Source organism: Ictidomys tridecemlineatus, chromosome 11 (genome assembly GCF_052094955.1).
Source record: "Ictidomys tridecemlineatus isolate mIctTri1 chromosome 11, mIctTri1.hap1, whole genome shotgun sequence".
In the NCBI taxonomy this organism is placed as follows: Eukaryota; Metazoa; Chordata; class Mammalia; order Rodentia; family Sciuridae; genus Ictidomys; species Ictidomys tridecemlineatus.
The window spans coordinates 45,777,768-45,790,196 of NC_135487.1; the positions used below are offsets into that span (position 1 = coordinate 45,777,768).

Below are 12,429 nucleotides of genomic sequence, written 5' to 3' on the forward strand. Positions count from 1 at the left end.
GCCCACTTGTTCAGGCTGTATTTAGAATGGAGCCTAGTTCTATTCTGAGGTCTTTTTCCTAATTTTTCTTGAATGAAATATTTTTGACACTTTCACTCCTCTTCAGCTCTGGTTTTCTTTGATAAGAAGGTCCTCCTCACTTTCCACATATCTCCTATGAAATGGAGGAGAAGCTAAGTTTTCCCTCCCCCGGTGAGAGGTTTTAAGCCTACAGGAATTATTTGTTTTTGTAAAGTATTTTGGTACCACAAATCAGTGCCACATTGAGGCTTGAAACTTCCTGTAGGCAAGAGGCTGAGTAAGGCTGACAGTGATGGCCAAGAAGGATGGGCTGTCTTGAAGGAATACTGCACTGCTCCTCATGGTGTGGCATGGGTGTGGGATTTTATATGAATCTGAGAATGCAGACAGCTTGAGGTCCCAGCAGGGATCTGTTTGAAGGGATACTGTAACCTGAAGAGGAGCTGAACTGGCAAATTCCCAGAAGAGGGAAAGGGATGTCAAACTGAAGACAATATACCTTCCACATCAAGGGCACTGCACATGGTGGGCCCTGGTGGCACTGCAGTGGGTGGGAGCATGAAATGTTGGTGGAGTCACAAGGCAATAGCCCATGGTATGGAGAGAGTTCATTGAACCTCTGCCAGCATGCCTGGAAACCTACCAATTATAGAGGAACATAGCTTGCACTTTGAAATGTCTTGCTCAAAGTTACAGTAGGAGGTTGAGTGACCAACCTGCATGTCCTTGGGCACTGTTCCCCAGCATCCCCCACCTTTCCCATTTGGTAGCTTAGCAACAACACACACATGGGAAAACTGACTCAGTTTGCTTGGGCAAGCTTAAGAGAACAGCTGGGGGCTGGGGTTGTAGCTCAGTAGTGAACTGTGAGGAACTGGGTTTGATCCTCAGGGCAACATAAAAATAAGTAAAGATTGTGTCCATCTACAACTAAAAACAATTTAAAAAGAAAAGATTAAGCCAATCTAGTTGAAAGTGTTCTTTAGGAAGGAAGGGAGGGAGGGAGGAAAAGAAAGCAAGCAGCAGTTCACCAAAGCTTGAGCTCTGGATTCCCCTGTTCTAGCACAGTTCTTTGCTTACTCAGGTAAGCAAGGAACTGTGCTAGAACAGTCACCTGGCCAGCTCCTTAGTCACCTGGCCAGCCCTTGTTTCCAGTCTGAACATACAGGGCAGTGAGGGCAGTACCTCTGCTGGACCTCCCCCTGGTGCTTGCAGTCTTGCTCTGCCTGACACAGGTCGATTGCCACCAGACTCTTCTCTGCTGTAAGTCCCTTGACCTCCAGCCTGATTTTACATTTATACTTCACTGCCCATGTTTGCATCTCTTTGTAGCAGAGTTGTGGAGAGAAGATTCACACCCTTGGCTGACTTTGGTTGCCTCATCCACAATGTGGCAGATAATATCAGATTATTGGCACACTAGGTTCCAGGTACAAAGGAAGGGATTAAGTAGTCCTGAAGTTTCCCAAATAAAGGAGAAATAAGAGACTTATAAGAGTACATTTAACAAAATCCTTGTGTGATGCTTGGATGGGAATATGACTCATGTATTTTAATGTCTCCAACAAATTTTGAGCAAAAAGAAGACGCACTTTTTATGCACATGTAAAATTCAATTAGAAGTCACAGTCATCTCTTCTCCAATGTTTCTGACTCATTGTGGTGACACTTCACTGGCCCTGGGTCCCAATGTATCCATTAGGTCAGGACGAGCCTTCAGGAGTTTTATATTTATTCCACAAATAGTTGGTGTATGCCTAAACATCAAGAATTATGGGCAGTGTACAGCAGGGCAGGAATACAATACAGAAATGACTTCAACAGAGTCCCTTATAGTATAGATGAGGAAACTGAGAAATGTAAAGATTTTGAACAATTTCCCATGGATCTCCTACTTGATCTAACCAAAATAAGAAAGGGGAAAATAAATGGTAGACAGATCCCAGATGAGAGGAAGTAAAAGCCTGATTTGACTGGTCTTGGACTGTCTCTTGCCCTGTTTTCTAGAGATTTGCCTTAAAAGGGCTTACAAAGGAATTATGAGCAACTGGCTTCTCTCTTCCATTCTTCACCAGGCAGGAGAGACTGAAGCCTCCTCCCCACATTGAAAATGCAACCATTTCTTCCAGATATTCTCAGCTGTCTTAGTCTAGCTCAAGCCAACACTGCCCCCTTCTGTCCCTTTCTCTGTTTCCTTTCTTCCTGGTGGCAGCAGAATGTACTTTTCCTGAATTCTAAGCATCAGATGGGAAAAACCCAAGACCTCCTGGCTGTTTTGGTTGTGTCCCAAAAGGGGACAAAGGTCAGCTTCTCTGCAAGGTTCTTTCTGCCCAGGGGAATCCAAGCCACCCTAAAAACTACAATCTCAGATAAGTAGCAAATAACAAAACTCAAAAACTCAGAAATATATTTACACAAGATGAAGCCTCTGATCTAGTCCACATGGGTTCTGAAAATAGACAAAGGGAAAATACCTCTGGTGGTTTATTTAAGGGGATACATCAAAGGCAGGGATGAAGTTTCAAGGGTAGAGTCTTGCTTCATGATGTCCTGCAGTCAGCAGGTTGATTGACATTTTGGCAGATAACACCCATCTCAAGTGTTGTGTGGGCCCAGCAGAGTGGGAAAGAAATTTACATTATCCCTGGGCAACTGACCAGAGTAAATGTCCACTGGTCATTCACAGATGTCTCTATCCATGAGGCTACCATGCCCGGTGACCCACATACAACCCACAAGCAGCTGGTGACAGTTATGAGCTACTAAATTACCTAGATTTAGCCACTTAAAGAAATCTTTGGAGAAAGAAAACGGGAGGGAGGCAGGGAGAGAGATGGAGAGAGAGTGAGAGAGAAAGGAAGGAAAGGAGGAAGGTCAGACCTTTGGATGAAGTTAAGTCCAGTTTACCAGGCTGGTTGGTAGGTATGCTCTGGGGTTGGGGCTAAAACTTCTTGGACAGTCTCTGGTCCTCTATGTTGTGGCAGGATTCTGGCATTTCTCATATTCTGGTATAAAATGCTCTACCAGACTATAGGGTGGTAATATTAGCCAACAAAAGCTTACAGTTAAATCCAATGTGAAACATTATGGGAATCAGTGTCTGATGGAGGACTCAAAACAGAGGTACTATAAGACAAACTCTTTTCACTTTTATTCTCCAAACCTGATTTCCAGGTTGGGTTCATTGTGGTCACACCCTATTGGGCCTCCTTCTAAGGCCAAGGTAGTGCTCCCTTGTGCAAATCATAGAAACTGTTGCTTCCACTTCCTGTGAATAGATTCATCCCTTGGTCACTAGCCAGGGGACCTTTCTAAGGCCAAAACAAGATAAAGCCGACACAAATGAGACTTTATAGTCTGTCTCCATGGTTGCCCCCAGAATTCCACTTTGTATCTCATTGCCTGTCTTGCACCACTTCAACCTGAGCTATGTCAACCAGCTAGAAGCAGATACATGGCCAAGGAAGGAGGCGGGAAGTAGGCACGACTGTAGTCATTATTCTTAGGATATGTTTTTATGGTGTAGGAATCACTTAGAATCCATTGTTTCCTTTAATTCTTACAGGACCTTTTTTTTTTTTTGAAGGGAAATTATTTTTCACCTCCTGGATGAGAAGGTAAATCATTGAACACACAAGTAATTTTTCCAGGGCTATAGGGGGAGATGGCAGACCAGGGTTTGGATCCAGCTTCCTTTTAGTCCAGCTTCTTTCCTCTTTCCTTGGCATCACCTTCATTCTGTTTCCGAACATCTGAGCAGGCACCAGCAGCTCCAAAGCACCTGCAGTTTTTTTTTTCCCCTGTCTTTCCTTTTCCTTCTCCAACAGCATCATCCCCTAGGGATAGCACAGATGTGGTGGCTGACAGGGGAGACAGTGAGGCCCATTCTGAACTCCAGGCTCAACTTCTCATTGTCTGGGGGCTTGAAGGTAAATTTTTGTAAAAAGGAAGTGAAAAAAATAAATAGCTCGGTCTTAGCCAACTGTTCTCCAAGGCATCCGCGTTTTCCTGAAAGACAAATACAGAAGAGGAGTTATCTTCTCAGCTGACATGGTTCCAAACAGGGGCTACTTGCCTCTCGATGCTGACCAGACCTGGGCTTTATGCCCAGCACCTTTTTTAAGTCTGACCATGCTCTGGGTTCACCAAAGAACAGAATGCAGAGTCTAGGACCACATTTGCTTTGGGAGGAGGGAAGCAGTGTCAGGCAGTTCTGGGGTGAAGGTGAAGTGAAACTTTCTCTGTAATGAAGGGCAACATCCTGATAACTTGCTTTTCTGCAGGATTTGAAACAGAATTCCTTTTGAAATTAAAGCTCCAAATTCCTTTAGCTTCTGAATTTCCTCAGAGAATAAAAACTACTGAGGAAACACCTCCAAGGAGCTGAAACTGATAGGTTCTCTGGATCACTAATTCTGCCTTTGTATTTTACTGTCTTATGTTTCACTTTTCTTATAAACGTCTCTCTAATGAAAGCTTTCCTCACGCCGGAGCACCCAAAAGATGGAGAAATGAAACCAGAAAAAAAAAAAAAACAGCCAAAATTACCAGGTTCCTTAAACCTGAAAAAAATCTGTTCTCCTTATCATTCTGCCTCTTGAATTTTTGTCTGTGAATAAAGATGCATGGTAAAGCCATTCCCCAGGGTAACACAGAGTATGGGTAACTGTACCCAGGTTCATGTAGTTGCCACTCACTCAAGGGTGAGCTGTTGACACAAGGACAAAGATTTGGAAAGAAAGCAAGCCAGTCAAGAAGATGGAGGCCATGCCGACAAGACCATCTCAACCCAGCCTAGCTGTAAGCAACTTTAATCCCCAGGGGAGGGGGAAAGAAAGACAGCCAAGGAAAGGGAAGGACTGACAACTAGGGACTTCTAGGTTCCACTCTGGTGGCCTGTAAGAGTTGGTGATTGGTGATCCTGATGTCTGTAAATTTCAAAAATATCTTAGTTACTCTTATCTTGTTGTCTTTAGCCTTGAAAGGGGAAGAGACAGATGAGGTAAAGTTGGGACTAATCAACTTTGCAACACTGATTCCAGACACACACTCCTTACCATATGACGCAACAGTAAATCTGACTCAATGGTTAAAGTAGCAAAGGAGGCAGATTCAGTGTGAAGGCAGAGATGCCAAGCTTTTCTATCCCAAATTTCATCACCCATCAGATATCTGCATGTCCAAAGGAAGAGTTCGTACTTTAAAAGTCCTTGGAAAGCAGCCCAGGCAACCAGAATCATCATGACCACCAGTCACAGGCGTTGTCTGCAGCAAAGCTGGTGGGAGACTAAAAATACATGGCTCAGGTGCATGACCTCCAAAATGAGCATATTTTAAAGGCAACTGAAAGCAAGTGAAGCTGGAGGGTTTATTCAGGCTTTCCTTTGGTTACAACAAAGGAGAAGTGGGAGGACAGGGCTGGCCAAGAAAGCATGTGTCTAGCCTAAAAGGCGTTCAAAACCAATTTAACAAATAATGGCAAAATCAGACAACAAAACCGTGTATTGATTTTCAGTTCTTAAAAGAAAGTCATTTCTCTTATAACTAAATAAACTTCAGAGCATTTAAATCACCTCTCTCTTATGCCCAATGTCTCTCTAGAGGGTGGATGGCCCTCTATATTGGCACTGCCCATCACCCTTAGAGTGGGTATTGATGAAGACCTTTGCTTTCAACATGGAGCCCAGGACTGGAACCTCTTCTCTCCGTGGCTGACTCTGCACTGCCTTGGCCAGGTCCAACACCCTGTTATGTGTGGAGAACTGGAGTCAGAAGGACACAGATGAAGGTCAGTTCCTCTCACTTCCTAGCCATGTGATGGGGACAAGTAATCTCTGCAGGCAATAATGAAGATTTGCATGTGTGTTTAAGATAAAAACTTTATTTTCCATAATGATTGGGCTTATACACTGAATCCAAATAAGCCGAATATGTTGACAAACTATATAGCATAACAAAGTGTTGTAAAATGTCTCTTGGATAATAATAAACACTATAGGTGTACAATAGCGCATCATTAAAGGAATCTGATTAATTCTTGAAACATAGTAGAATGCAATTTAAAAGTCAACTTTTAAGTAAAATTGTTTGGTGGTAGTGTTACTCAAGTAGTATTCCATATAATTCTTTTACTGTGATACTTATCATACTGTGCTTTTTATTTTGATATGTTTTTAAATGTATAGAAAACTTACAAAAAAAAAACCCAAAAAGTTCTCCTGAATTTCTTGAAAGTAAATCATCCGTATCACCCATAAAAAATTTAGTGTGTAATTCTTATAAGCAAGAACATCCTCCAAAATAACTGTCAGTGGGGGCTGGGGATGTGACTCAGTGGTGAAAGTGCTTGCCTAGCATGCATGAGGCTCTGAGTTCAATCCCAGCACCAGCAAACTGTCAGTGGCAGGAAATTAACACTGATGCATGACCATCACTTTAGTCTCAGATCCCATTCAGGTTTTTCCAATTGTTCCAATAATGTCCTTTATTGTGAAAGGGTCCAGTTCAACATCAGGTATTGCATTTTAATGTCCTGTGTGCTTAGAGTCCTTAAGTCTGGAATAACTCCTCAGTCTTTACGTAAGTGTCATGGCTTTGGCATTTTAAAGATTATAGACCCATTTTGGAAATGTCTCTCATGCTTCCTCATAAACAGATTCAGGTTGTGAAGTTCCGCAGCATTGGTAGGAATATCAAAAAAGTGGTGCTATCTTCTCATTCCATCCTATCAGGTGGTACGTGATTTTGTTTCCTGTCATTACTTGTGATAGCTTGATTAAGGTAGTATCTAATAATCTCCCCCTGTGAAATTACTTTTTTTCTTTATGGAGCTAAAAATATTTTGGGATTCCATGAATAAACCAGTCCTCATTAACTTTTCATTCATTACTTTGCATTGTCATTTCTTGGCCAAATTATTTATCACAGGTGGCTGCCACATGATGACTTTAAAATTCTCTCATTCCTTCTACACTTACCAGCATTCAGATGCTTGTTATTCTCCCCATTTATTTATCCACTCATTTATTTATATCAGTATGGATTCATGTGTTCCTCTTTTTATTCAAAGGGTTATAATCTGTTGCTCATTGTTAACTCCTGTTGATGCTCAGAATATTCCTGATTTGGCCATCTGATGCCCATGCAATCTGACATTTCCTGAATTTTTAGGACAACATCATGTTACAGGTTGATTTAATATTTACCCTTCCCCAGCCCTGGAATGAGCCATTCTTCCAGGTGTTCTGGTTGCTTTTACTGGATAATGATATGCAGAAATCAAAAATCAAGGTCTGGGCATTAGACATGCTTGTTGCTTTCTGGTTGTTGTTGTTCTAGGTCATCTCAGTGGACAGCGCAGGGGAATATATATGTGTATATAACATGAGTATTTACTGAATTATGTATATATACACCCATATTCTTATCCATATCCATTTCTGTATCTATTTATCTACTGAATATCTGAGTTCATATAGGCAGCCTCCAATTCCAATCTAATACCTGCTCTAGGCTTCTCCTACTCACTTTCCTGAGTGAACATCCTCTTCAACCCACTTAGGCTACAATGCTCCACATCAGTAGCTACCACCATCTTTTCTATGTGCACTTTTAATAGCTTACTTTCTTCCTAGTACATATTCATCCAAAAGGGTAATGAATACACACACACAAATAAAAATACCAAGAAGATAATAAAGGGTGTTGGCAATACCATAAATCAGTCCCTACCTCTGTTAACCCTTTTGATATTTTCTCTTTATCCTAGAGGCAATTCCACTAGGAGCCATAATGGGAATAATTCACTGCTGTTAATCCTATAAGCTGATTTTTACTACTTGTCTTTTTCCTTTGTAATTAAATTTTCTTGAAAATTTGTTAAATTTGTTAAGGTCTCCATTTTGTCCTCACTTACAAGACAAATGCAGGTTATTGAGGAAATAAAGTTAGATCACATGTGCAGAAGTGCTTAGTAAATGTAAATGGCCCCCAATTATATCATTATTATATTATTTTGTGCCTGTTTCCCTCCAGCCTGAGTCTAATTCATATCTCTTCCTCACATTTTATCTTATTACCTATCAGAAATAGTATGATTTGATAACAAATCAGTTGTATTATAAATTGCCAAGATTCTCCTAGAAGAATCCATGTATGTATCTTGACAAAACTGGACAAGTAAAAAAAAAAAACACACACAGTTAAAGAACTAGTTCCATCAGCGACCACTGAGTGACTAAAGCATCCATTCTCACAAAGCTAAACCTATCTCACTTGCAAAACATGTGAAACATTTGTCTCCTGTGTCAAATGGCAGGACAAAGGTCCCAGGTGGATAACAGATATGAATTTGTTTTAAAAGGATGAAATCTAGGACTCTTTGATTTCATAGCTTAGGTCTGTGTGATGGGTAATTTTGGTGATCAACCTGACTAGACTGAGAAACCTAAAAAGCTGGTGAAGCACAATTCTGGGTTGTATGTGAAATGTTTCCAGAGATATTTGGCACCTGGCTCAGTAAAATGAGAGGAGCAGACCTGCTTTGAATGTAGGTGGCACAGCAGTCCCATGGCTGGGGGCCCAGAAGGAATAGATAGAGGAAGATGGGGAAAGCTTGCCTGAATTTGCCAGCTCAATTCTTCTTGAGCAGCTGGGAATTTTGCTGATACCATCACCTGCCGACACCAGACATCAGCTTCTACAACCTTTGAAAGTGGACTCACACCAGAGACTCTCCAGAGGGCTTCTGGGCTTTGAGCCTCCTACAGGGGTTGGGTCATTGGTCCCTCCCATTGTGAGATTTTCGGCTTCTGGGACTGATTAGTTACTAATTTCCCCAGTTCTCCACCTTGCAAATGACTACTGTGAGACTATCCTCTGACCATGTAAGCCCATCTAATAAATCTTCTTTCCTAACTGATTCTGTTTCTCTAGAGAGCCTTAGTACAGATTTGGGTACCAGAAGGAGCTGTAAAGACACAGAACTGTAATGTTGAATTTCTTTAATTGGTTTTATGGTATCTGGAAGGCTCTCTAATTTGTCTAAACCTAAAGTATCTAAAGACTCTCCTGAAGAGAGTATTGATAGTCTGGTCTAAATTGTTTCATAAGACAAAAAGGAAACACATTCAATGTGCCTGATGGGGAATCCAGCAATTCTATACATGATACTTATAAACATTTTTAAGAAAACCAAGGAATATAATGATGTTGGCTGGTTGTCCCTAGCATCACTGGACATAATAGTAAAGGAAAACAATGTGTTCAGAGATTCAATTTCCCAGTGCCAAATTTACATAAGTAACCTGAACTCTTCCAAGTATGCCCTGAAGGAGAATCTTTTCTCTGGCAGACAGAAGGCTGAAGTTGCCAAAACCCAATCCCTCATCATGTAATTGTCTGGATTATAGTACAAATTTAAGTCTCAACCTGGACAGGTATCTGCAGTTAAAATGAAAGGACTACATGGAAATAATGACATACTAAAAATTGGAATGGGGACCTGTGGGCAGACTCTGTTGAGGACAGTGACATTGAACACCTAAGTTATGATGAATTGATTTTGAAAGAGGAAGTGGCCTCCCCACCCTCAGTGACAGCAGCACCCCCAACTCTTCCCCTGTGCTCCTGGCCTTTCCACCTCTGCCTGAAGGAACTAATCCAGCATTGTCCAAGGAAACAGAAGTGACCTTCCCTGACACAGTTACTAAGAGGACAATGCTGCTACTCCTCAGGACCCACCTCAACCACCCACTTTTGCCTCTAGACTGGATATCAGACTTCAGTATCAACAGACCCCTAGAGGCAAGGGGCACTGTGTGACTCCTGGGGAGGTGCACTACAGTGCAAATGAACTTCTCAAATTTTCTAATTCATACAAGCAGAGGTCTAGAGCACATGTGTGAAAATGGATTTCAATGATGTGGGCTAATGGTAGAAGGAACATAAAGTTGGTTCAGGCTGAATTTATTGATATGAACGCATTAAGCAGAGCTTCTGCTCTTGATTTATTTGCAGAGTTTAAAAGGGGTGCTAATGGAGCTGGAGATGTGGCTCAAGTGGTAGTGCATTCGCCTAGCATGCGTGAAGCATTGGGTTCGATTCTCAGCTACATAAAAAAAATAAAGATATTGTGTCCACCTAAAATTAAAAGATAAATATTTTTTAAAAGGGGGGTGCTAACAGTGTATTTGGTTGGTTGGTTGGCTAAAATATGGATCAAAAGATGGCTCATTGTGAATGAGCTGGAAATGTCTAAATTGACTTGGTTTAATGTTGATGAAGGGATTCAGAGGCTCAGAGAGACTGGGTTGCTGCAGTGGAGTTGCATTGTAAGACCTTCTCCTCCACACTGGGTGGGGAGGGGTCTAGAAGATGTGGCCTGCACCATTACTTTAAGAATCAAACTTGGGAGTGGAGCACTAGCAATCTTCAGGAGCTCCACATTGCTTTTCTCCATATGCCAGACATTACAGTTAGAGCCATGGTCACTCAACTCAGAAACTTAAATGCAATGGGAATACTTATCCTGGACTAGGAAGCTAGGAATCTAGGAAGCATGCAATTTTTGTTGTTGTTGTTTTTCTTTTTTACCTTTTTTTCAGTGGGTCACAGCTAATAGTTTGTATGAGTCTCAGAAAAGACGTTGGACTTGGACTATCTAGCAATGCTAGAAAAGTTAATATTTGAGGGACTCTTAGATGAACTGAATGTACTTTGCATTGTGAGATGGACATGAGCTTTTGGAGGCCAGGGACAGAATGTTAAGTGTAGATCTTAAATGTCTCCTGAAGGCCATGTGCTAAAGGCTTGTCTGCCAGCCTCTGGTGCCATTGGGAGATGGTAGAAACTTTAGAAGGTGGATCTACGGGGAGGTCATTGGAGGTGTGTGCCCTTGAAGGAAATATTGAGACCCTAAGCCCCTTCCTCTCTTGGTTCAGCAGCCACCATAAGGTGAGCAAGTTTTCTCTGCCTACTCACTTCCTCTATGGTATTCAGCTCATTGCAAGCTTAAACTCCTTCAGAGTGAGGAAACAAAACTGTATGTCTAAGATGAAAGTCTGGTAGAAAAACCAGACAGATGAGTTTTCACCATGTTGATTCACTGGATATTTCTAGGTTTCTATATCCTGTTAAATTCAACTGATCCTCATTCTGCCACATCTTCTGTGGGAATCCCCAGGCAAATTGCCTGTACTCTCTGAATTTTATTCTTCTATTAAAAAGAGAGATGCTGAGAACAAAACACCTCCATTTCTCCCCTGCCTCAGTTCTACATTATTTACAATACGACTTCATAGCTCAAATCAAACTTTTAGCAATTCCTCCTTCTGTTTAACTGAGGCTGGCCTTGTGACTTGCATCAGCCATTAGAAGGTAGAGGCTTGACAGTTTCCAGCCTGGACCTTAATGGGCCATAAGGTGCTTCTATTCTCTCTCAGGACCTAATCATCACCATGTGAAAAAGCCAGGCTAGCTTGCTAGAGAATGAGAGAAAAGAACACTGTTGTCCCAGCTGAAATCAGTCTTCAGATACATGACCTACCAAACATGTAAGACAGCCTAGTCAAGAACAGCAAAGGCACATACCTTACCTGTAGACCTGTGAGCAATAACACAAGCTTATAAAGTCCCAAGAGTTTTAGATTGTTTGTTTTGCAGCAAAATACTAGCTGATACATGTGGTATAAACTCAATGACTCTTAAAATGGAAAAGTAAGTTACATTCTAGTTGTACTAGAGAGAACACTAAATCGAAAGTATAAAAACTTGAGTCTTAGACCCTAGCCTACCAATTTGGGGGCCATCTGATCTCAGAAAGAAACAACTCTCTCAGTTTTAGTTTGCTTATATTAAAAAATAAGATACCAGTCCATTTCCTGTGTAAGTATTAATAACTAGTTTGCTGTAAGGAGTGCTTGAGATAATACACTTGCAAATGAAGCCTGTGATTAAGAGAGTGTTATAATTCTCGGTAGCAAAACATCAGAGAGTCACTGTGTGCTGCTCTTTTTATCCTTTTGCTAACGCAGAAGGAAGACTGTTTTAAAACAGAATAAGACATGAAAAAACTATGAGTAAGAGGTTTTGGCAATATGAAGGGAAGGAATCTATCTGGGTATCAGAAGGTCAAGAGAATCCATCTTTCTCTTAAAGCCATCTCTGTTATGATTCCTCTCATCACAGTTGCAGTAAACAGCAGGTTAAACAATTGTGAAATGCTAAAGGGTCAGATTTCTAGCATTGCAACATTTTATGAATCCAAGATGCAAGAAGCAAGAAGTGTCACAGTAATTGAAACACACTTGTAACTTTGTGCTGTAATACAAATTTTGAAACTACAGCAGACAGGAAGACTGGCAGACATTCCTACACCTTATACTACCTCTTCACATTAGAGGTGACTTG

At 41.3% G+C, this 12,429-nt stretch overlaps 1 protein-coding gene across 2 annotated transcripts in view; it reads right to left on the minus strand.

Moving 5' to 3' along the window:
* Nucleotides 1-3,148: 3,148 nt before the first annotated feature.
* Cyp2j2 (cytochrome P450 family 2 subfamily J member 2) overlaps nucleotides 3,149-12,429 on the minus strand; it is a 47,224-nt gene continuing 37,943 nt past the window's right edge. For both annotated transcript variants that reach the window (XM_078026367.1, XM_078026366.1), the window contains exon 9: nucleotides 3,149-4,029. In XM_078026367.1, coding sequence (XP_077882493.1) covers nucleotides 3,851-4,029 — 179 coding nt within the window. In that variant the 3' untranslated portion in view covers nucleotides 3,149-3,850. The remainder of the gene's footprint in view (nucleotides 4,030-12,429) is intronic.